This window comes from Nyctibius grandis, chromosome 2 (genome assembly GCF_013368605.1).
Source record: "Nyctibius grandis isolate bNycGra1 chromosome 2, bNycGra1.pri, whole genome shotgun sequence".
NCBI classification, from domain to species: Eukaryota; Metazoa; Chordata; class Aves; order Nyctibiiformes; family Nyctibiidae; genus Nyctibius; species Nyctibius grandis.
Genome location: NC_090659.1, coordinates 119,103,546 through 119,129,324, shown reverse-complemented (window position 1 = coordinate 119,129,324; position 25,779 = coordinate 119,103,546). Strand labels below are relative to the sequence as shown.

General features: G+C 46.9%; 1 protein-coding gene across 3 annotated transcripts in view; it reads right to left on the bottom strand.

The window, feature by feature from the left end:
- Positions 1–6,021: 6,021 nt before the first annotated feature.
- The window catches only part of ME3 (malic enzyme 3), a 149,552-nt gene continuing 129,794 nt past the window's right edge, over positions 6,022–25,779 (bottom strand). For all 3 annotated transcript variants that reach the window (XM_068424671.1, XM_068424667.1, XM_068424664.1), the window contains 8 exons: positions 24,373–24,482; positions 11,896–11,993; positions 10,633–10,746; positions 9,863–9,968; positions 8,779–8,921; positions 7,652–7,825; positions 7,118–7,216; positions 6,022–6,294 (listed from right to left, as the gene is read on the bottom strand). In XM_068424671.1, the coding sequence (XP_068280772.1) occupies positions 6,133–6,294; positions 7,118–7,216; positions 7,652–7,825; positions 8,779–8,921; positions 9,863–9,968; positions 10,633–10,746; positions 11,896–11,993; positions 24,373–24,482 (1,006 nt within the window). In that variant the 3' untranslated portion in view covers positions 6,022–6,132. The remainder of the gene's footprint in view (positions 6,295–7,117; positions 7,217–7,651; positions 7,826–8,778; positions 8,922–9,862; positions 9,969–10,632; positions 10,747–11,895; positions 11,994–24,372; positions 24,483–25,779) is intronic.

The following is a 25,779-nucleotide window of genomic DNA, read 5'->3' as shown; positions in this document are numbered from 1 at the left end:
GGTATTCCCCGACAATGCTGGCCACGTAAGAAAATGTGGATTGGTCCGTAGTAAGGGAGGGAGCAGAGGATTCAAGCTCTCTAGTATCGGCTTCTGGTGCTCCTGTTAGTGCATGTGTTGTGTGTTAGGATGACTCCTGACAGGCGTTTTAGACTGCCTCAGTCTTAGCAGCTAATTGTTATTCAGTGTGTGGGCTCTGCTGAATGAATTCTGGCAAATCCCGCTGTGCCAGCTGAAGAGGTGACTGTCCCCGTTTGCTGCCCTGCCTCTTTGCCATAGGTGCCGTCCCTTAGCAGTGTGGACTGCAGGGAGCTGTACCTGTGCTGCCATTAATCCAGCCTGTGATCAGTGCCCAAGTCCATCTTCAGGGATGGTTTTGAAGTGAGCTGGGGGTCATACTGATTAACCCAGGAATGGCTGGAGTTCAGCTCAGCTGTTTCAGCCACAGCTCAGCTAAGCAAATCTGCTGGCAGACTGGGAGTGAGTTAAACCTGAGACACTGGGTGACCATAATATTACTTTACTAGTCGCTGTAGATAGGGGATACAGGCTGCTTTCTGTTTCTTGAGTAGAAGCTGGGCCTAGTTCTTTGCTGTGAGGGTGGTGAGACACTGGCACAGGTTGCCCAGAGAAGGTGTGGCTGCCCCCTCCCTGGCAGCGTTCAAGGCCAGGTTGGATGGGGCTTTGAGCAACCTGATCTAGTGGAAGGTATCCCTGCCCATGGCAGGGGGGGTTGGAACTAGATGATCTTTAAGGTCCCTTCCAACCCAAACCATTCTATGATTCTATAATCGTTACTGATTTTTTTTTTTTTGTTCAGCTTTATAAAAGATACAGGCCCACTGCTTAACCCTCTGTGTGCCTCCACAGTGGTGAAAACTGGGAAAAATTAAAATAATTTTTCATTTGATGTTGCCAAGACACTCTTCAAATGTAAAGAATCCTGCTTGAGACAGGCTGCTGGACCAGGGATGGTGGCACAGGAGAGGCAGTGGCCCGGATTTTATCTTATTTTCTTAATTGCAGACTATGACACAGGCTGTGCTACACTACAAGGTGAAGAATGAGTTTATAAGGACTGATCCCCATGATCCATTTCAATGACATGTAGCAGATACAGCCCTTTCTGCAGGCAGTCATCCAAACTCACGGTGATGAGCTCGAGCCTGTGCCGCATGTACTCAGGTCTCTACTGGGGGTTTAGGCTGAGACGACGCTCCAAGGTGGCCTCGAGAGCTATCCTGGACCCTCCCTCAGTATGACATACATAACATTTCCTTCTCCTCTCATGTCTCGTCGATGTGTTCAGCTCTTAAGCTACCTGGAGTGCTTCTTTGGGTATTGAGGCTGAGCACCCTGAAAGGTGCTCTTTCCTTCCAAGTGTTCAAAATGAGGTTCATCATGAATTCGTGAGACCTCTGGAAATCTCAGCGATTTTCTGAACCCATCTGCAGGAGTTACAGACTAAAATACCATTTATTGTTCTGACTGCTGACGATATGAATACCGCCTGGGTGACTCGGAGTTGAGCTGGGCTGTGACAGATCTCTTGTTTGAAGAATACCAGCCAGTGTTACAATTCTGTGATCAAATCCCCTCCCAGTTCCCCAGCAGTCCCTTCCCTGTCAGTGGTTTGTCAGCTAGATTCGTTAGGGCTGGAGTAAACAGTCCTGTTTTCTCAATATACAAAAAGCAGAGATCAGATAGGTAAAATCGGGTGTGAATTCTAAATAAAAGGGAAATTCCATCCTCCTACCACCATTTTTCATCAGTGGATAACTAATAAGGAATCATTTTTTGCATAGTAACGCTTCACAGTAGAACCGGGCTTTAAAGATTAGCTATAATTGCTTCTGTGCACTCAAATAATTGAATATAAATCAATTACCACCATTTTAGGTATTTGAACAGCCAAGCTCGCTCTATGAAGAAAACCCTTTCTTTCCTGTTTAATAGCCAGACCTTTAGCTTCTTTGTTTATCCACATCTCTGGGACAAATGATTCGAACTCAGTCATTAATTAGTGATTTTATCAAGATTTTCCTTTCAGGACTGAAAGGTCAGCACACCCTTGAAGCACTAGCAAAACAAACGTCTCCCGATTTGCACATGAAGTCAAAGCTTGTGAGGAAGAAGCCTCAGAAAATGACTTAAAGAGTTGAGGATTAATTCGGTGTGGCTGCTTGTAAGAATGCGCCTGGTGTGCTAAGCACAAATGTGATGACCAGATAGCCTGAATTTTATCCAAAAATCTGTGATTAATATTTTGTTGTGGATTAGATGATCCTTCAGGCCTAGAGTCAGCTGAAACACCCGGCAAAAGGGCTGAAGTAAAAGTTGGGCCAGAGGAACACAGAATCATAGAATCGTTTTGGTTGGAAAGGACCTTTAAGATCATCAAGTCCAACCGTTAACCCAGCACTGCCAAGTCCACCACTAAACCATGTCCCTAAGCACCACATCTACTCACCTTTTAAATACCTCCAGGGATGGTGACTCCACCACTTCCGTGGGCAGCCTGTTCCAATGCTTGACAACCCTTTCCGTGAAGACATTTTTCCTGATATCCAGTCTAAACCTGACCTTGATATAATTTATTTTTATGGTATCGTTCAGAGATCCTTTGGTTGTCAGAGCCACACCCTGGCTCCTGGATGCTGGGGATGAGCCAGGGCTGGAGCCTGTGGCAGAGTGCTCCGAGCGATGCCCTGCCTGGGCTGACAGATGGGCCCTGATGGAAGGAAGAACATGTTTTACTATGGGACAAAGCCTACCTGACTAATCCAGACCAGCTGGGATGATAAATAAGATGCAATTTTGTTAAACAAGAGGAGGGACATCAGTGACTAAGCAATGAGAAGTTAAGGGTTTTTTTCTGGCAGAGGTAATTCAGGAATCAGTCAATTGCTAGGCTTAGCATCATGTTAGGATGCCATAGTGATCCATTCTGGGTCCATTCTGAAACAGGTATTAATATTGCCAAATTATTACCTGTATTGAGCTCCTTTTCTTGTATTTATGCCATTTTTGCCACTGGTTTCAAGTCACCCCATTAATTTTTCAAAGGAAAAGAACAAGAACTCAGGGATAAAGTACTTGTTCTGTTGCTGAGAGAAAAAGGGGAAGCAAACAGAGAAATCCAAAATGATCTGCTAGAAATATCCTTGCTTTCAATTAGAAAACAAAACACAGACAGCAGCTAAAAGTCCCACAATATTCAATTTCTAGTTTTCCTACACTGATTTGATCTCTTTTACTAGTTAATGTGCTTTTTAGAGCAGCCACACAGCAATTTCTGCTTTCAATAAGGAATGCCTCTGCAGGAGGGTTTTCGTGTGCAACACTGGGCAAGAAAAAAATATTCATTGCCACTAGTAAGTCCCTGGTAAAACGTGACGTACCACTGACAGGACCTTTTCAGCCAGGCAGACGCTATAGACAGAAGTCCTCTACAGCCCTCAAGTGGTTCCCTTTGAATCCTACATGTTGGGAACACAACGCCCCAGCCTTGGCGAGGAAGCTCCCAGGGTGGGCATAGCCTTCCTTCCCAGGAGCTCCAAATAAGCAGATTTCTTGTACGATATTTAATGTTCATGTTTGACTAAGAAAAAAAGGTCACAGCTTTTTGTAACAGATAAGGTGCCCATCTTTTGGAATAGCAATTTGCAACATTTGGGCAATTTGCAGAGCCTGTAGTAGATGAGGTGTGAATCAAGGAGAGGAGAAAATGATCTTTAAGTACCCGAGATGGCCAAGCCCAATGCATTTGTACCCCAAACAGTAATTTCGAGTGTAGTTATGTATGAGTGCACAGGGAAAGCTGGTTTTTTTTTTCAGAATTGTGAGTAAAATTCAAAAGAATGAACTGTGACTGTCACCTGTGATTTCTGAGATGTGTCTTATTGTCCCTCAGTACGGGAGGCTGGACAGCTAGAAAGCAGTTGGTTTGCAAGCGCTCAATCTCAACTGAGATTTTGCTTGTGTTATTTGTAACCTCTGCTACCAGTATATAAAAATCTAACTTGAACTTTTGATTAATATGTTTTTTTACTGCACCATTAAGCTTGTAGAGCTGATAGAAAGCAGTTTAATGCAGCTCAGTGACTAACTGATTAGGATAGATCTCTGTATGAGGTGCTATAGGAGACAAGTGTCTCATACACATTTAAATCTCAGGTGGTGACTTATTCTCATTCCTTTGTATATTCAGGGCAAAAAACCCTAAAAGATATCCCTCTTAGTCAAATTTACTTTTTCTCATAAATATTGAACTTGGGGTGCTCTTGTCAGCCTTTCCCTTCCTTTCCAGCTCCCCAAGATGCAGGGAGGATACGCTGGCTCCCAGCAGCTTCAGCTTGTCAGCCTGCTTCTTCAGCTATGGGGCAAGCAAAAGGACAGAACCTGGTTTAGATGGAGGTGCCAAGCCAGGAGCTGTCACTCGATGGCATGGTAGGCCTCCCAGTGGAGTTTGCCCCAAGCTCAGGACAAGCCCTGCAGCCTTCTGTCTCCAAGAAAGTCATAGAATCATAGAATGGTTTTGGTTGGAAAGGACCTTTAAGATCATCGAGTCCCACCGTTAACCCAGCACTGCCCAGTCCGCCACTAAACCATGCCCCTAAGCACCATATCTATACGTCTTTTAAATACCTCCAGGGATGGTGATTCCACCACTTCCTTGGGCAGCCTGTTCCAGTCCTTGACAACCCTTTCAGTGAATAAATTTTTCCTGATATCCAATCTAAACTCTCCTGGCACAGCTTGAGGCCGTTTCCTCATCTTATCATTTCCAATGAGTGGGGAAAGCCCTGGGGGGCTCTCCCTAGCCGAGGGCGTTTGCTTTGCTCTGGAGCACCTCTGGAGGAAGGTGAAAAAGACCAACATGGTGAGGCCGTCTCCAAAGCTCTCCGGACTGCCACCGTCCAGCCCCTTCCCCATGAGCAGCGGCCAGGGCACAACAGCCTTGCTCGGAGAAGCTATGTCCCGTCTGAGAAATACTGAGCCCTGTTCTTCATTTTCTCCCTCATTTCAGGGTGTCACAATACCCGGGCTGGGCACCTTCTGCCTTATTAACCACTATTTGTCCATGGAGGGCCAGGAGTTCCTCCATGTGCAGAAACTCACCTTCCAGCTGTTAGAGAACCTTGCATGGGTTCAGGAGATAGATAGAAACTTTTCCTGGGGCCCTGGGGTGCATGCTGAACTGCTGCTGCCAGGGGACTGAGAGGAGTCTAGAGCTCCTTCAGAAGGTCCTGACAACAGCCTGAGCTCCTCACAAGCCCCCCACCTTCCACTGCCCATCGAGCAGCAGGTCCTGAAAAGGTCCCTCTCTGCTCTATTTGCACCCTGATGGCTGCATTGTCTGTTGTTTCTGCTCACGGCAGCTGGGAGGATGTGCTGTGGCCCCAGCAATGCACCGTGGGTGTGGGGCATGAGGCTCTTGGAACCTGTTTTCAGTGATTGTCTTCTTTCCAGTGTCGATCCTCTTTGCTCTAGTGGTCAGGGATATTGCTCCTGGGGACAGGACTCGGGCCTCCAAAGCTGTGACACTTGGGACAACTTCCCTGGGAAAGGGAATGGCCACGTATGGTGGGAAGGCAGAAAATTCCTCGTGGGGGCAGCCCAGGCCTGGTGTTCTGGAGGAATCCTTGCTGTCCCCTGGGCACCTCAGCCCAGAGAGTACTTTGAGCTGAGGGCAGGAAGGGGCTACGAACACCCCAATTTTGAGCTGCACCAGAGAAGCCTGCAAGACAGCTCTGCAGCACAGCTTTGCCTTCCTGCAGGCACTCCGGCTAGGAATGGGATCCTCTGCTTCCGAGGTGGCCCAGGCAGCTTCTCCGGAGGCAGCTGAGCTGAGAGCCGGGCAGTATGTTAAGCAAACAGCAATATGCAGGGCTGATGGACCGGGATGGGCTGCAGCCATAGTCTGTCTCTCTCCTTGGAGTCGTGACTGCCCAGCTCGGACCCTGTTTTATTCCCTACTGATATGCTCCCATAGAGAAAAAATAGCAAGTAAAAAACTACTTGGATTAATTTACTTTTATCATTCTGTAAGCCTGGAGGTGCATTTGTATCAGCAATGGTATGAACCATGGGAACCAATGGTAAAAAGGAGAAAACAGTTCTCACAAAACCTCAGACATCTTGTGTTTGCATGGCTGCGGGGGGCCACCTGTAATCATCAATAACAAACGAATCGTAATCAGGACTGTAAACAAGCTGTTTCACAAAGGCTTCCTTGTCTTCTGGCTCGGGGTACCAAGAAGCAAGACCATGCTTGTAGGCCCAGTCAACAATCTGCAAAAAGATAAGCAAAACGAGCTGATGAAATCAAGTTGGCACGTTATGAAGTTGAAACCAACTGCAGTTTGGCCCCTCTTTCCTCCCCTCAAAATCATGTCCTTTTTTTTTTTGCTTTTTTCTCTTTATGCAATTCCCTGAGTCAGCTGCACTGCATCCCTTGGCTGAGGGAATACAAGCTGCCTGCAATTACTGCCTGTTTAGAAATGCACACCCCTGCCCTGGCTAAATGGTTGGAGCGTGCAATTAAAGAAGGAGAGCAGCCCTTTAACCGCCTCTGCTCACACCCTTAAGCTCCTTAGCTACACTGTGCATCCATCAGTAACTCCCAGAAGGCCACTGTGATTCTCAGTGGGTGTCCTCTGAAAGAGAATGACAAATTTGATGTACACAGGGCACCAATCCCACAACTAGACAACAAGCCCAGAGCTGGAATAGTATTTAGGTATTTAGGCCCCCATCGAATACAGGAGGAGAGGTGCCAAAATAGCAATTTGGAACCTAAAACCTTTTGGTAATTTGCGTCATGTTTGAATTTGACCCTACACTTGATTTTTAGAAGTGCTGAGTGCCCACAGCTCCAAGCAATAAGGCAGAGCTTTGTCAGCTGTGAGGCACCCAGAATCAGGAGGCATTTTACCCATTTGGGCTTTAATGATAGGAGAAATCAAAGCAGCAATTCTGGCTGGAAGGATTCCTGAGAATCATTGCTTTAGGCTGTAGAGTAGGTTGAATTAAAAAAAACACAAAGCAAGAATGAAACCAAGACAATTCTTGCCCCCCTACCATGGAAAGTGGAAATAAAAGTGGAAATACTCACTTTCACAGCAATTTTGAGAGACACCTCTCTGATGCTGTCCAAGGGGGGATAGAGCCTTCCTTCAGCAAGATTCTGCTCTGTCACCTCAGCAGCAATAGACTAGAAAGAAGAGAAAGGTAGTTTGTAAAGATGGTCTCAAGCACGTATCACACTCACTGGCATTACACGATACGTGGCTGAAACCTCAGCAGCGGCAGAGCTGGGACTAGTTCTCGGTGGGAACTGCTGAACTATTCAAAATACGTGTGTGCACACGTTTCGTTACAGACTTAAAACCGGAGCCAGAATGATGGAAGTGCTGTGTCAGGGCAGTGGTTGTGGAGAATGAGAACCCTGTCATGGCTCCCGCACCTCTGTAGGTGCGATGGAAGCTTGAGCTTTCCCTGAGACTGGGAAAGGCTGCGGCCTTTTGCTGAGGCCGTGCCATTTCCACTCAACGCGTCACCCCAGGCCAGGTTCTTGAAAACACCTGAAGTAGGTGCATCTGCCTCTTACAATCTTTTTAAAATTATGAGTTAAATGCCAGCTGGAAACCTCTGCTGTGATGAGGAAGATATCGTCAGAGATGTGCCGGACTCCGCAGGCGATGACTCCCAGTGCCACTCCTGGGAAGACGTAGGCGTTGTTTCCTTGGCCAGGGAAGAAGGTCTGTCCATTGGGCAGGGTTACCTTTGAGAATGGACTCCCACTTGCAAATATTCCCCGTCCCTGACAAGAGAGAGAAAGAGGCATGCAAATTCAGAAGAGTCATCTTACATTTCTGCTGCTTGCCACGATCTGTCCTCAGGGGACTCTGGTGACCAAGTGGACACATCTCCAGCCAGTCAGTGAGAGGCATCTCCACCAGAGCCATCTCCAATTGATACTTTCTGGAGGGCCTGATCCCCAGAGCCATGGACAAGGCCATGAACAGGGCCATGGAGAGGGCCATGAACAGGGCGATGGAGAGGGCCACTGAGCGCTGAGTGGGTGCTTGCACTGCCCAACTGCAAGTGCTCTGAACTTGCTGAGAAGGAGTCTCTCTTCCTCTCTATCAACCATCTCTTGAGTGTGAAGAGGGACTCATGTGGGATAAAGGTCTGGGGACTGTGTGATTGCCCCAACCAGCAGCAGGTGGTGGTGGGGGTCAAAGGGGAGAGTGAGACAAGGCCTCCTCTCTCAACCCAAGTCAATCCACATAACAGTAATTCTTCAGTGACTTTGAGCCCGAGTTGGGTGATGAAACTGTTACACAAACAACTGGGGTGGCAAAACACAGGGGACAGTAACCTGGGAGGATGGGACACCTCAGACATCTGTGGGTGAAGGAGGGAAGTGCTTTCTTTAGAGGATTACAAAGTAATTCAGGGTGGTAGGGACCCAAACTCCTGCTCACAGAAAGGTCAGCTATGAAATCAGACCAGGTTGCTCAGGGCTTTATCCAGCCTGGTCTTTAAAACCTGCAAGAACAGAGACTACATGAGCAGTCTGGGCCCCTCTTCCACCTCCTGACTCCCCTCACAGTGTGCAAGTTTTTCTTCATGACCAGCTTGAACCTCTTTTGTTTCAACTCATTCCCACTGTCACTTGACCGCCCACCATGCACCACTGTGGTTTCCTTGGTACAGTCGTGGCCACAGTGTACCCGGAGCACCCAGCTCCCCTATGCTGAGCTCCAGTACCTCGGTGAGGCGGTAGCACTGCTCCGCTGTGCACTCCGCTTTACTTGTGGGGTTGCTCAGGGCAAACACGATGGGCCTCTCATTGAAGGCTGCCATGTCCTTCAAAATCTTCTCAGTGAAAGCTCCTGCAATGGCTGCGACACCTAAAACAACAGCAGCAGAGTGAGGTGGTGCTTTCCGACTGTCTGACTTCAGTGCATTGGGCTGATCCTTCTCAAATGCCTCTACTGGTAAATGAACTGCAGGAGGGAACAGGCTCCATCTCTGGAGAGGCTGGTGGGAATGTTTCTTTTTCATATTATGGAGAAATTAGCCTGTCTCAAAGTGCTCTGCTCCTCTGGGCAGAGTGGCGATCAGCGTTTACGCCAGTCTGGCTGCGGCACTTTGCCTCCTAAAGGCTCAGGACTTCTCCTCCCAAAGACCTGCCCCAGCTGCCTGTTGTCATCCTTGCCCTGCCCAGCCTGCCAGGGCCATGTTCACTGCCGAGAGCCCCAGATCCTGCCTCCCACAGCACTTCCCTCTGCAGCCCTGTCTGCAAGGGCTCCTTCAGCTCCAAAAGAGAGGAAGCCTGTGCTCCACGGTCGAAGGGAAAAGGACGTGGAGAACTCAACTGACAAAACGGGGGTCACATGGGTGCCCTGTCCATGGCCAGGACTGCTGATAAATGATGGAAAGTCCCTTGGTGAGCACTTCTGGAAGCTCTCTCAGTACCCTTGGGTGGATCCCATCTGGCCACATAGACCTGTGTTGTGTGATTTGATATCAGGAAAAATTTCTCCATCAAAAGGGTTATCAAGCATTGGCACAGGCTGCCCAGGGAAGTGGTGGAGTCACCATCCCTGGAGGTATTTAAAAGATGAGTAGATGTGGTGCTTAGGGACATGGTTTAGTGGTGGACTTGGCAGTGCTGGGTTAACAGTTGGACTTGATGATCTTAAAGGCCCTTTCCAACCAAAATGATTCTGTGATTCTAAAAAAGCTCATTTGATTTTGACTGGGAGAACAAAAGGAGGCCCTGGAAGAAAGACAGAAACTCTTCTAAGAACTGAATTGACGTGAAAAGGTCGCGCTAAAGGAACTCCACCTATAATTGCCGTAGGCTTCACTTTCTCCACAACCTCTTCCAGCATGTTCACACTGGGGTGGTCCTGGGCAAACATTTCTTTCTCATGGTTCAGGTGGCTCCTACCCTGTGAGGAAAAAGAAGGAGTCAAACCTTGGTCTGTTGGTAAAAGGTACAGACATACCGTAGTAACTCATGAGTTCATTTCATCTCTCAGCCCTCTACCTAAAGCAGATTCCTCAGAGCAGATCCTCAGCATCAGCCAGTCAGGCATTGAGCTGTTGGTGTAATGTCATGGTGGGGCTGGTCTCTGTTCCTCTCGCTCTCCAAAATACATTGATTGTGTGGATGAAGGATCTGGCTGCCAGGGCAGAGGAATCGTACATGTCGCACGAGTCTCCTCAAGTCTGAGGAGGGACAAGGGCAGAGGTCCTGAGGACCCAGGGAGTGCAGAGTAGAGCTGGGCCAGGCTGGATCACCAAGCAGGGCACAATGTTGCTGTTGTAACACCTCATACGATATGCGAGACTTCCGCACTGCTGGAGACCATGGCCAGCAATGTGTCCTACCACTTTAGAGGCCCAGCCCAGAGCATTGCCTTTAGGGCAGCCAGTGCTGCTGGTACACTGTTGTCACCACGAGACCTAGTCCTCTGAAAGCAGGAACAGCTCTGCCAACACCAGTGAAACTGCAGGGCTGAGAAGGGGTCCAAGGTGTCTGCCTGCTCTGGCCTCTTTCTAGCTTGCAGGAGGTGGCAAGGGAGTGGAGCTCAGCTCTGGAGAAAAATTTACCTTCACAATCAGTCCCTTGGAGTCCACCATCCAGATTTTTTTGATGGCATCCTCTTGTGAAATTCCTTCTTTTTCCATGGCCATGAGAATGAGATGAGCTATGCCCATTGCAGCCTGGAACACATCATATAAACATATCAACATCTTTTTGGGGGAAGAGGTTCCAAGTGAGAGATGTGTTGGGTCATCCCCCAGCACTGCACAATGCACTGAGGCTTTCTGCTCCACAGTTGTACGGTGCCATGGAATGGGCTGATTTTAGCATTGTCGGTGCTGCCATAAATTAAAACAAAAAACAATTTTCCAGTGGAGCAGGCTGCCCATGAGGCTGGAGCAATGGAGGTGGTACCTTGACAGGCCAGAGGCTGCCTCCATCATTTAAACCAGCTGTTGCAGGGGAGGAAAGGGGGCAGACACTGAACAAACATCGGTGACAATGCCAGTACAGAGGAACTCAAAGCAAAGTGGGATTGCTGCATCTGAAGTACTGCCAAGAGGAAAGTCCTCTTCTCCCGTTCCTGCCTAAGGAAGCAGCCCTGGACATGCTGTGTGTGTCAGTGGTCCTACAGCTGTGCCCAGCCCTTCTGTCCAGATGGGGACTAAGAAGGCAGGAGGATTTCTGTGCCACAGCACAAACATGATTGTCAGGAGGGGTGGAGAAAGAGCCCGAAGTCCCAAAGGTGGGCGAGAGCTGAGCCAGGACCTGGACCAACGCCTTTAGTCCACAGTCCAGGCTTTAGAGACTTTTTCTTCCCCCTCTCTCTTTGAGCAAGGTCCCATACAGACTACCTGCCTTCTGCCGTGGGGGCAATATGACTGACTCCAAAAAGTGAGGTTACGTTCTTAGAGTTCTTTGAGTCTGAGTCCATTTGACTCTATTGCTAAAGAGGCTCTGGTTTACCCTAAATGCTAACCCTGAGGACTCAAACCAGCCTCTTAATGTTCTTGCAGCACCCTGCCTCATAAGGGACTTCCCTCAAGGTACGTAAAGCCCCACTGACACATGGGCAGCCTCGTAGCATCTAGGAAGTCTGCTCAGAACTCATGGGCCAAGAGGTCACTGAAAGATTGTTGGCAACTTCTGAGCAGTAGCAAGATCCACCTGTGGGGCCCGCTCCTGCCCAGCGACAAGGAGCCTGCTTCTGTGCTTTGTTTTCATGAAGCCAAGCCTCGCAGGAAGTTTCATGGTTGACTTTTCTCTCTCTATGACTTCTATCTATGAATTTAGATCATATTTAGGAACAAACTCAAGAACATTCTTACCTCTCCAGCTCCCTGGAAAACAAACTTATGGTCAGAGAGCTTGTTCTTTGTGATTCTTAAGGCTGCTAAGATGCCAGCGACTGCAACAGACGCAGTGCCTGAAAAGAGAGAAACACCATGAAATGGACATCCTGGCAAATGGATTGCCTACCCTACTCATATGCTGTCAGAAACCTTGTGGTAGGAATCATTCTCTTAGATCCTGTTACTAAAGGATCAGAGTGCCTTCCCTACTCTGAAATATTAATCCTCAGAAGACCCCTGCAAGGCAGAAGAACACCAATTTCCCTCTACATATAGTCAAAGGGACACTGAATCCTAGAATGCCAGAAGTTAATACTTAACTCCCACAGGTTTAAGATGCACGTGACTTGTCTAAGGTCATATAAGACATCTGTAGCAGAGTGGTGGTCTGAACTTGGGCACCCTTGTAAAAAAATCCTCTGTGATCATGGAATTACCATCCTCTTCTTGTCATTTACCTTCACAGCCCAGCACCATCTTCTCCTTTTTTACTTCCCTGATACTCTCATACCCTGACTCAGAGCCACCATGCCTCACTGCCAAGCGTTAAGGAGTCACTGAGAACACGAGTTGGTCCCAGATTAGTGAGAAAGAATCCAGCATATGGAGAGCAGAGTCCTGCTGTTACAGCCACCGTGATATGCACAGCTTTCCATCCATCAGGGGAGGCAGATGCCTAGGCTGAATGAACCTGCCTTCAGCCCACATCAATCACATATAGCATTCACCTTATGTCCTATCCCAGGTGAAGGAACATGATGGGAAGAAATCAAGTAAGGCATGGACTAATGAGGATTCAGGCACTGGTGGTATCTCAGGTCAGCTGGGCAAGCTGGATACAAGTGTGAAAGGTGAGCTAGGAATGAAGGTGGCAGTTTTATGATAGAATACCTCAAGTTGGAAGGGACCCATAAGGATGATTGAGTCCATTAGTTTTATTCCTCAGCCTTTTAAAGGATACCAGTTTGGATGTGCCTCAGCTCTGATGTTGGCCCCAGATCTAATGCTGGTCTCTCCATTCTCATCTTCAGAAGCTTTGTGAGAAATCAGGGAGTCCACAAGTAACAAGTCTTGTGTGGTTGGTCCTGGGTGGGGCGGACGACGAACCCTTTTAGGCTAATAAACCTGATTTCACCAAATTTCCAGCATCTCCTTTTTTCCTGCCCATTTAATCAGCCAGTGCCTCAGAGCTTCAATCAGCCAGTGCTTCAGTGAGACCCCTTGCAGGGTCCTTAGGGTGCTGCTGGCCATCAGTGAACAGCTGGGTTGGGACACAGAGCAGCCCATGACCACAGCATGACCGTGACTGTGAAACCAGCAGATGGTGCTGCCTCATCTCTCAAGGACCGAGAACTCCATTCAGCTGTACCTGCTCCTTTTCCTTCAGTGCAAAAGCCACAGCTAAACTAGAGATCTACCGGTACATCATGGCATTGGGGAATGATTTACTCTCTCGTTATTTCCATCCAAGCAGAAAACCCAGCGGGAGCACAGTTACTCTGGCAGAGCAGTAACTTTTATTGACATGGCTTATTTTGTTTAGGGAACCTATATAAGCTACTCTGATAAAGAAAATCTTTATTGGCCAGACCAGAAGTGTTTATCAGTACCATCAGCTCACCGACATTTTGCATTTGTAACTCAGATGAGTTTAGTTCTCCAAAAATTAATAATTAGTGCCACTTAAGAGTGATTCTGGTTTAGCAGAGGTGGCAGCAGCCACATTCGCGCAGCAAACATTAACGCCGTGGTGTCCATGCACAGGCACACCAGTGCAGAACGGCAGCAGCACCACTTCTTACTCATGAAGGCACTGCAAGCATTCGTGTCTTAAACACAAAATGGACTAGACCTACAGTTGGTGGCTTCGTAAGCCCCTTTCTTGCAATGAATCACTTGGGACACTTGCTTCAGCACCAAGGATGATTTCCCTCCACGAGCTCAGAAAACAGTTTGTATCATTTTATTTCCAGACCCAGACCATCTGAGTTCAGTCAGTTTAAAGGGGAGTTGATGGGAAGGGAACCAGCCTCTGAGTCCTCTGCTGCTGCAGCATCATCATGTCAGCTCAGACAACTGAAGGATGTATGTGAAAGATTTCCTCTTGCTTCTCCTGCACGAAATCTCTGCCTTTTCAAGTTGTATTTAGAGTAATGTATTTACCTGGCAAAACGCCATGCCATTGGACTAGAAAAGATACAGAGGAAGATAATGGACATCCAAGGAATTTAAGGGAACACAAGATAATGGCCTAGTTTTTAGATTTTGCTTTTTATGGGTGTCATATAGCTAGCTCATGCTCATTCTCTGTATTTTGGAAAGTCTATAATCAGCAGGACTGCTTGGCTCACTGCCGTGCCAGATGCTAAGGATGGGACTCCTCTGAACAAATAGGTATGACCCTGTTCAGGCTAAAGCCTGACACCTGAACTGACTCCAATGAAAAGCACCCTAAAAGTCACTACCACCAGGTTTTTTAAGAGAGAGAAGATAACGGGAATACATGTAGATGCTTCTATTGCAGACATCTGACCTGTGGAGGAAGGGATCCCACCCTGGCAGTCTGAACTGCAAAGAAGTGGGGTGAGACCAGGGTCCCACAGCTGTCAGCGACGCCGAGCTTGTGACGTGCAGTAGAATATGAACACCTACGCCTACGCTCACACATGGTCACACGCTATCTCCCAGGCTAACTTTGCACAGAAATCCCCAAATCCCTGTGTGGGTGGGAGCGGGGAACTGATCAGAGGGAAAAATCCCAAAAAGTGGAACAATTACAGTGCAACAGTGTAAGTGTCAGGTCACAGCATTAGCAGCAATAGAAGCCTGGAACGTATTTAAAAGAAAGAAATGTAACAGGAGAAATATCTTGTTTCTCTTGGTCCTGACCCAGGCAAAATTGCTTTATACCCTGTGATCGTCAAGAAGTCTGATGGGACGAATGCTGGTATCTGCAAACCCATTTAAAGGGAAAAAGCTCGTGGGACATTCAGCAGAGGGACTCTGGGTCTTTTTAAAGATGTGACTAGCAGGAATTTGAGAAGTGGGGCGTATGGAAAGAAAGGGGGCACGGATCCAGTCTGCAGAGCAGTGTGCATTTTGTGAAGCAGAGACCTGTGGGACTGGGTGTGCCGTTACTCATCCCCCTGCACTTGCTCCGCAGCTCTGACTAACAGCAGGGCTCTGTTCAGCTCTGCCATTCCTAATCCTCCTCCTCTCTCTCCAATGTGTTTCTAATTCCTCCACGTTTCCCAAACTGCATCTCACCCCCATTACTCAAGTAACAAAGTTACTGTACCTTGGCCTCAGCTCAATATTTTTCTTTGATAATTACAATTTCTGAGCACGGAACAATAGAGCATCTCTACAGAGGGGAGTTCACAGCTGGTTCGTATAAGGAATTGGCTAATCATTGCACTTCAATTCCAAAAAGACCTTAAAATGAGATAGAAGGGGGGAAAAACCCCTCACTGTGAGCTGTGGCAAGAAAAAATCAACTACCCTTCAACACGCTGGTCTATCTGTTTTCCAAAGAGACTGAATGCTGCTGTTGCAGATAGCTACTTCCTTAAGTAATCAGCAAGAGCCAGCTTGGCTGGTCTGTATCTGAGGTGAGATATGGAGGGGCACCGAGAGAAGAAAGGAAAATGTTCGCAAGTCATCCCGTCTGTCCAAGACTCAAAGTGAACGCTCAACGTAATAGCACAAAATAGCAAGCAGACCTCAGGAGCCTCTCTGGGGAGTCCAGAGCAACAGGACCAGCAAAGAAAAGAGGCATTTAAAACTAAGGTACCCTCAGGCCATCCCTGTAGGAATTAACGTCTGACACTCAGGCACGTTCAGAATACTGTAAAACATTAAGGAAACCCCCTCTGAGGCTGATTTTCCACTTGCACCAGTGCAGGTCAGAACGAGCCCCAATAGATGTCAGTGGAGCAACACTGGAGCAGAACCAGGGGAAAAGGATCTGCTCCACAGCTTCAAGACCCTGCACAGAGGGACAAGGCTGCAGCCCAGAGGCACCCACGCCAGGGGACCTTACCCTTCCTTCAGAGCATGGAGAGCAGACAGCGGGGGCGAATGGCTTCGCACATGGGAGTTACAGGCAGCACTGGCACAAGTGCAACAGGGAAGTGCTGCCCAGCGCCGATGTCAAGGCTGTACCGGGTGTGACAGCACCCAGTGGCTAAGCAGGGGACATGGGGGGAATCGGGGACCCCACAGATGCTTGGGGGCAGGAGTTCCCCCAGGCTGAGTGGAGCAGAGCATCACCACCATGCCGAGTCCTTCCGAGAGCAGCAGCGAAGGGAGCATGCAGCCACACCGCTGCCCGTTTCTTCATACAATGCCCGTGTGGGTGATTCTGCCTTCTCCACAGCACACTGGTGGAAGAGATGGCCAAATTCAGCCCAATCTTTTATTTTTTACCCTTGTCCTGCCTGCTTACGCTTCACCCCATCAAAACCATGCCAAGATGAGGGCCAAGGGAACAGCAAACACTAGTTTAACAGCTCCAGCAAAAGGCAGCCAAGAAATATATCTAAATTTATGGATGCAGAGGAAGCATGGGGCTTTTCCAAATCCTGGTTCACATTAACTCCCTGCAGCAGTTCCGCCTGTTACTGGAAAGCAGAGTGGAGCCTGTCCAGATCTCCTCCAAATACATAATCAAGTCAAACACAACAAAGCTGAAGCAAAAAGCCACTGAAGTGTTTGCAGCTCCAAGTCTTCACCTCCATGGTTGTGGGCTATTGTTCTCCTTCCCCCAAAGGGCCTCTGTAAAACATTAAGAAAATAAACCTAGAAATGGTGTGGAGCAAGATAACGAGGACAGCAGTAGAATGCAAAGCATCGATGCTCAGAGAAGGAACTCACTTTCTCTACTGGTGACCCAGAAGAGGTGGTGGTATGGTGAAGAGCTGTCTGACAATGGACAGATGCAGAGCTCATCTTAAAGGTCATCTCTAGGTGCTTGATTTTAATCCTTGCACTGTGAAGTGCTTGGACTATAGATTCCAGTGCCTTAAAAATAGGTTGCAGTGCTGGCCTGCAGCACTGTGCTCTCTCCTGCCCATGCAGAGTGCTAGCCAGCACCAAGGCTCTGCTGATGGGCACACCGAACCCCCTCATCCACAAAGGCAGAGGCTACCAGGTGTTGATCGATGGCCGGCTGAATATGAGCCAGGAGTGTGCCCAGGTGGCCAAGAAGGCCAATAGCATCCTGGGTTGTATCAACAATAGTGTGGCCAGGAGGACTAGGGCAGGGATCGTCCCCCTGTACTCAGCACTGGTGAGGCCACACCTTGAATCCTGTGTTCAGTTTTGGGCCCCTCACTACAAGAAAGACATTGAGGTGCTGGAGAGAGTCCAAAGAAGGGCAACGAAGCTGGTGAAGGGTCTGGAGCACAAGTGTGATGAGGAGCGGCTGAGGGAACTGGGGTTGTTTAGTCTGGAGAAAAGGAGGCTGAGGGGAGACCTTATTGCTCTCTACAACTACCTGAAAGAAGACTGTAGCGAGGCGGGTGTCCGTCTCTTCTCCCAGGTAACAAGTGATAGAACGAGAGGAAACGGGCTCAAGTTGTGCCAGAGGAGGTTTAGATTGGATATCAGGAAAAATTTCTTCACCGAAAGGGTTGTCAAGCACTGGAACAGGCTGCCCAGGGAAGTGGTGGAGTCCCCATCCCTGGAGGGATTTAAAAGCCGTGTAGATGTGGTGCTTAGGGACGTGGTTTAGTGGTGGGTTTGGCAGTGCTGGGTTAACGGATGGACTCGATGATCTTGAAGGTCCTTTCCAACCAAAACAATTCTATGATTCTATCACAGACAGCTTAACACAGAGGTGACATATGCTGTTCTTTACTGCAAAGGAGGAGTTTGCAATGGCATCCAGTGAACAAGAGAAACAGCAAACAAGAAAAGCAGGAGAGGAAAGGGGACCAAATGTTACAATCCCCAAAATGACAGAGGATATGGGCCAAATCTTTAGGGTCCTGTACCACTAAGCCCAAGGCACTGAGGCCCATTTACACCCAGGATTCCATACTGTTCTGACCTGGCTTGTTTAGCAGTCCGTGTGTGATTCAGACACAAGTCTGGGAGCTGGCCCTTAAATAGTTAATGGAGTAGCATCAAGAGAAAATGCAGGAGCCTCTTCTGCTGCAGGGCACAGCAGGTCCGGGTAATGGTGAACCCATACAGGACTGAGAACATCTCCAGGTCTATCTTCAGGCCGGGTAAATCCCCAGAGGGAAAGCGTGCTGCTCAGGAGCTGCCTGGCAGGACATAGCCTGCTTTGTTCTGCAGCAGGGTATGGTCCAGCTCTCCCTTCCTATTGTGCTTCCCCCCCTCCTTAGCTTCCTGTGATAATTACTGATGCATTTTCCACGCCAGCTGAAACAACAAAGTGAGATACTGTACCATTTTAATCTGCTGAAATTAGTTAATGCCGAGCCAAAAACTAGCTTTGCCTGCTTCACACAGCACATGGAAACGTGCCTGAAAATTAGGCCACGTTTGCACATGATTGATTTCTAACTTGACCAAGTGTTTGAAGCCGCTCAGATTTGCGGCGCTGTAGTCAGCCTGTTCCCAGCCTCAGCTGAGGTCTGGGAGCAGTGTTCCTCCAGGCTGAGACTGCATCCTGAAGTGTCCTGGAAAGGTTATGGAAAGGTTATCTGCTAGGATAATAAGAAAAGGTGGTTGGTGGGTCAAGAGATATTTTGAGGCTCATCAGCAGTCACACATCCAACAACAAAGGGGAATCATCGCTCTAATGAGTGGGAAAAGACCCAGAGAGGTTCTGCGAAAGTGATGACCCCATGCATTGCCTGTAGGCTACTTTAGTTGTGGAGGGACTATGGAAATACAAAAGGCTGAGTGTTTTTAACGTGGCTAGTGATTTGGGCTTTCCCATCTTGAAGTGCCTTGAAGAAGGCTCATTTGCACGGAGTAGGTGTTCAGGATTTTAGAAAACCTGTTTACAGCGTCTCAAACCGGATATGGATATATCTGAAACACTCAGACTGGTGGTTCTTTGAGAAGCTACCAACTTTATACTTGCATCAGGCCTAGCTTTAAAAGACTGCTAAAGATGCCCAGAGCCAGGAGACAGTAGGCTTTATGCTTCTATGCACTGTTCTCTCTGTCCTGCCCATATGTGTGAAAGGCTTTTGAATGACAAGATCAGATACAAGTAACATATTAGAGATTTCTTAATTTTTCTGCAACTCTGACTTAACTTGCAGAACAACTTCGGCTGTTCAGTACTGAGTAAGCAATCTAAGCCCGAAGGATTCATGTTTGATATGTGAATAGAAAGGGTAACACACCAATCAACCAGGAGAATGAAGTTGTCACAGAAAAAATAAGCTTGGAAGAGATGCCTGGAGGTCATCTGGTCCAGTATCTGCTTAAAGCGGGGCTAGCTTCAAAATTAGATTAGATTGCTTAGGGCCTTCTTGAATGATAAAAGTCCCAAAGCGTTTCTGCACATCTTGTCCCAGTGTTCAACCACTCTCATAGTGAATAACATTTTTGTTATGTCTGATCAGATAACTGAACCATGATACTGAAGGATCTCTGCTGCAGCATAAAGATTTCAGCTCAGCAAGCTGAGTCAACCAATTCCAATCACAGGTTCATGCGTCTCATCCCACTTTTGCTTAGTCCAGGCACAAACTCCTGCTGATTCTTTAGTTACTCACTGCACATCTTTGAAGGCTGTGTTGGAATTAGGCTCTTTACCACAAAGGCAGTGAGGCACGTGCACACGCAGCCCTAGTCCCATGCTGAGAACATTAGGCACGCAAATTTACAGGGTTTATATGGACTCCTGACTATTTAGCAGGGATTACTCAAGAGATGAAGTCCATGAGACCTGATGAGATGTATGTAAGGATGCTGAGGTACGTGGCCAATGACATTACAAAGTCATTCTTTGAAAGGTTTTCGCAATTGGGGAGATTCCTAATTCCTGAAGAAAGACAAATGTCACCCACATCTTCAAGAAGGGCCAGAGGAAGGATCCAGGGAATTTTAGCTCAGTCAGCCTAACGTCAGTACCTGGGGATTACAAAGCAAATCTTCTGGAAGGTATATCTAGGAATATGAAGGTGATTGAGAACTGTATGGATCTCCCAAGGCAAATCATGCCTGACCAACTCAGCTGCCTTCTATGAGACAACTGGCTATGTGGAGAAGGAGAGGTCAGCAGATATTGCTTTCCTTGACCTGCATGAGGCCTTTGAAATAATCATCTCCCAAAGCATCCTTGTAGCCAAACTGGAGAGATACAGACTGAACAAGTGGACTATCAAGTGGGTGAAAAAGTGGCTGGGCTGCTAGGCTCAGAGGCTTGTGGTCAGTGGTACAAAGAGGCCAATACTATTTAAATTCTACTAACAACCTGGATGATAAGACAGAACACACCCCCAGCAAGTTCATGGATGATTACAAACTGGGGATAGTGACTGATACACTGGTGAGTAAGACTGTCATTCACAGGGATCTCAGGAGGCTGGAGAAATGGGCTCAAGGAAACCTCACGAAGGTCCTGCAGCTTTGCAGAAGACGACTTGGGGGTAATGGTGGACAACAAGTTGAAGAAGAACCTGCAATGCACCCTTGTGGCACAGAAGGCCAACAGCCTGCTAGACTGCATCAACAGAAGTCTAGGCAGCAGGTCAAGGAAAGTGATAATTTCTTTCTATTTCAGCACTTTTGAGGTCATCTCTAGACTAGCATCTCCAGTTTGGGGCTCTCAGCACAAGGAATATATTGACAAACTAGAGCAAGTCCAGAAAAGGGCTGTAAATATGACCAGGGTGTACGAAAAGGACTGAGGGACTTCGGTTTGAGTAGGCTGGAGAAGACTAAGAGGGCATCTAATTTCTGTCTACAACTACTTAATGAGTGTTTGTAGAGAAGCCAGATTCTTCTCAGAGGTGCACAGCAAAAGGATGAGGGCAATGAACACAAGTCACATCTAGGGAAATTCCAGTTAGATATTAGGGGAAAAAATGCACAAGGAAGATGAGAAAACTTTGGAACAGGTAGCACAAAGAGATTGCGAATATCCATCCTCGTAGATATTGAAAATTATTTGTCTGGACAAGGCTCTGAGGAACCTGATCTAATGTTAAAATTGGATCTAAGTTTGAAATCACCTTTTATTTGAGTGAGGGCTGGGTGATGTCCACAGGTCCCTTCCAAACTAACTTCTTCAATGATTTTATATATTTTCTTGTATGAAGCAGGAAGCCAGAGATGCCTGTCTCAGGGATTCACAAGACTTGACAGCTTTGTAAGACTCTTCAGTTGTCTACTTTCTGTTTATCACTGTGCACAATGAAGTGGAGCAAAGTTACAGTAGGAAGGGAAAGAGCAGGATCTAAAGCATTCTCATGTCCCTCCAATTTCCTATGTGCTTCATCGCCTGCCCTGGTACTTTACTGGGAAAAAGGAAGAAGTGACAATCAATTTTCTCCCATAGAGCTGAAATTGAAGCTGTTGCCCCTTGCATGAACCCAGACAGAGCTGGGAAAGGACTGATGTCATCACCCCCATAGAGGAAGGAGAAGCACTCCCTTAACGGGGAGCTCCCACGCGGGCACTGCGAGCCAGCTCCTGCTAGCTCCCAGGCTAATGGCTTTCAGAATAAGAGCAATCACCTCGTCCCGGTTCGTGGTACCTGGCAGGCATCCCACTCAGCATCAGCAGGCTGGCTCAAACTGGAAGGGATCTGAGTCACTTTAATTCTGTGGGGTTAGGATGGATTTGGCAATATGGTAATTTGTGTGACACAAAAAAAAAAGGGGGTGTTAATATTTTAAACTGCTTTCTCTTTGTGTCAGCCCTGGAGCAGCAAGAGGGAGGGCTAAGGGAGATTAAGTGGAGCGATTTATACTTTCTTCCCACATCTCATCTGTGTGTGTGTGTGTGTGTGTAGGCACATTGCATTCAGAGCCCCACTAACCAATGGGCAATGAGTTTAAATTAGTATAGCTCAGGCCTGATCTGACTTGCACTGTTTGTGCCTAAGATGTGTTTTTATATCAATATACTTAAAACAATGCTGGCTCAGAAGCTGGGATAATTCTGGCTTCAGGAGGTCTGTTCCTGCCTGACTTGAGTAAAATGAATCAGGACTGCTTAAACAAGGCTTTGTATAATTCTCATTAATCATTTAAAACACAATTTGCATTCAAGTCTCCCACTTTTTTAAGTAGGCAAGTCATGAAACACCAGCATGTTAGAAAAGAGAGAGCCTGAGGCAAACCAAAGAACAGGAGGGGGCAAGTGAGAAAATGGCACTCCTTACCTTTCTCATATCATCTGGGGATACAGAGGGGGATATTAGGGTGAGTAAATCAGACTGCTCATCCCAGCTTCGACTCCATTAATCTCTGACATGACTCTAAAACAGAGTTAACTGAGCAGATCCAAGTTACATCAGCTTCCCAAAGGTCCCCAAAACTCATTCCTGACTATGACCCTGGCTTGGAATCCCCTTTTCTTTCTGACAGCTACATAAAAAAGCCTGAAACAGTGGCTTGCTTCCCTTGACTCATCTCTTGTGTGTGCAAAAGATCCGCAGGATTTCTTTCCTTATCTACTACTGCAAAACCAGTGCCAGCTAGATGCTTTAATTGAGAATATAAGGGAGTTTAGTAATAGGAAAAATCCTTTTGTTTTAACAGGTGGGACTCTGGGGAATTTTCAGGGGACTTGACATCTCCCATGCACCATGACAAACATCTAACTGGGGAGAAGGAGATAAGGTCCATTTTATGGCAATGCCATTTTACATCGTCCTCCTAGATGTGGTCTGCTCCTCCGAGGGAGTAATTTCCAGGAACTGTCTGAGACATTTAGTTATGACCTATGGCCAAAAAGACACTATAAAATAGTTTCCTGCTCCCCACTCAGAATATTCAGTTTTGCTTTAATATCCTCTTTCTCTTCTCTCTAAGAAACCGTTCCAATTCACCAAGAAACCTTTCCAATTCACTGTAGTTCCCTCAGGAAAACCTACATCCAGGCCCACAGATCTGCCACATTGCCTGGCCTTTTTTCCTTTCAACTGCTGAGTCCCCTTCCACTTGCAGAGAGAGCAACTAATCCAAAATAAACCTTTAAATCATCGGCTTCTTATTATGGGCTTCATCTGTCCATCTCCAGAAAAGTTTGAGTTCCTGGTTCCTTCATTCAAGACTTCAATTCAAAAATGTATCTCCTGTGTTCTCTTTTTCTTTGCTCTTCTCTCCACTGAAAGCTTTTGTGGGTGGCAAGAACACCTAATGAGTCTTCTTGTACAGGAGAATCTCTCTCACCTTCTCTGAAATGCCTTAAGCTCCTCTGCTTCTAAACCCTCTCCACGAGAGTGTCTTTGAGCAGGACCATGCATCACATCACACCAACCATATTCCCACAAGCTAGGGTCTTACTCCCTCTTGTGCCACGAGAGATAGGAACAAGCTGTTACGCACACTGCCAAATATTGCTAGATGGGTAGCAGATGCCGAAATAATGCTGGGAAGTCTGCTCACAAAAGAACCAGCACTGTGTGAAGAATGACACGGGCATTTCTTTCAGTCTCTTTCAAGTACAAGTGAGGATAAGCCCAACTGACTGCAAATAATTAAATCAACAAACCTTGGAAATTTGTTCCAAGCAGGACTAGACAAAAGAAGAAAAGATCAAGGGACCTGCAGAAGAACGGGTTATTTGTAATCACTTGGGAAGATCCTGTCCCTGATGGATGGGCAAACAGCCCTTCCAATGGTTTAAAGCAAAGTCAGCACCAGACCAGGATGCCACCAATATGCAGCTTGTGTCCCTCCGTGCACTTGAGCAATTCTGCTGACCGCTGAGCCTCACAGGGGCTGGGAGATGTGCTGGTTATAGCTCCAGCTTTGCTGTTGTCATTTCTTGTTGGCGCTGGAAGAGTCACGTTAACCACTCTAGGGGAGACCACATCTGTTCTCAGGTTCCCCTGGAGTTAGCATCCATGGAGAGGAAAGGAGCTGGCTTACCTTTTTGTTTGTGCATGTACTAAGGAGGATAACAATAGAGGGACAATGCCAGGATCAGCTAATGTCCACCTGGCTCATGGAAACAGAAAGCCTTGCGTAACTGTTAAAACGTCGTCATTGTTTTAGGTAAATTATAGAAAATTAATGGAACTCTCTAAATTAACCTTAATAGTCTAAAGCACATGATTAATTTTCTCCCTTGAACAACATTTCTGCAGTGAACAACTAAATTCCTAAAAACAATGGAGACTCACTTTTCAACAGACTGCTGTGCTTTTGTTTATATTTTTAAATGCTTATGTGTAAACTCTAAAATTTATCACACATCTGAGTGCTGTATAATAAACAGTCTGGTGATTTTAAATCACCTTTCCTCCTGACAGGGTGAAGGTTAAATTTGCATTTTCCTAACAGTACTTACCCTGAATATCATCATTAAATGTACAGTATCTGTTGCGGTATTTATTGAGGAGACGAAAAGCATTAGCATTGGCAAAATCTTCAAACTGGATCAGACAATTCATGCCGTACCTGCAAGTTAAAGGGTAATTAAAAATGGATGAAAATATTTCCACAACATAGAATGATATATACATCTCTTACCAGGACAACGCAGATACAGTCTCTAGCACAGAAATAAACGTATCGTAAGAGAAATGCATCACAGTAACAGCCCACAGGATCACACCCTTCCCAAGGTCCATACACTCAGAAATGTGGAGTCTCTAAGAATAAATTGTATTCATAATCTGTCTATTCAAGAGGCATGAAGGGCTTCTTAATATGTATACCTATATACATATATATATGTGTATATATATATACATATATATGCATCTTTGCACTATTGGTATGACAAATTTTCGGTGGTATATTTACCGATGAGCTTCTCAAGGGAAGCAGATGCTCTTTTGCAATGGACATTGCAACTGCCATATTGCAATACAGCAAATCTGACTGCAAAGGGAACGTCAGTCAAAGGGACACCACCAAGGGCCTGTTTGAACTGCAGGTGACCAAGTGTAGGATCACATGGACTTATTGCTTCACGGTGTGATTTCATAGCCACATTTTTTGTGCTTTGGAAACATTTCTCTCCATTGAGTTGCTTTGCAGGAAACCAGTGCACAATGACAGCTAGTGACCCGTAGAGTCAAAGGGCAGGAAATAATTGCAAGCTTTCCGTAATTATTAAGTGTGCAGTTTCTAAAAGCTAGGTAATATTCAGACAGCTCCATATCTACACACTTTCAGCACTTTGTATGACTCTAGGCTGCATTAATCACAGAATCATAGAATCACAGAACAGTTTGGGTTGGAAGGGACCTTAAAGATCATCTAGTTCCAACCTCCCTGCCACAGGCAGGGACACCTTCCACTAGACCAGGTTGCTCAAAGCCCCATCCAACCTGGCCTTGAACACTGCCAGGGAGGGGGCATCCACAGCTTCTCTGGGCAACCTGGGCCAGTGTCTCACCACCCTCGCAGTCAAGAATTTCTTCCTAATATCTCATCTAAATCTACCCTCTGTCAGTTTAAAACCATTCCCCCTCGTTCTGTCACTACATGCCCTTGTAAAAAGTCCCTCTCCGGCTTTCCTGCAGGCCCTTCAGGTACTGGAAGGCTGCTAGAAGGTCTCCCCGGAGCCTTCTCTTCTCCAGGCTGAACAGCCCCAACTCTCTCAGCCTGTCTTCATATGAATCACAGAATCAGCTAGGTTGGAAGAGACCTCTGGGATCATCGAGTCCAACCTTTGACCTAACACCAATGTGTCAACTAGACCATGGCACTAAGTGCCACATCTAGTCTTTTCTTAAACACCTCCAGG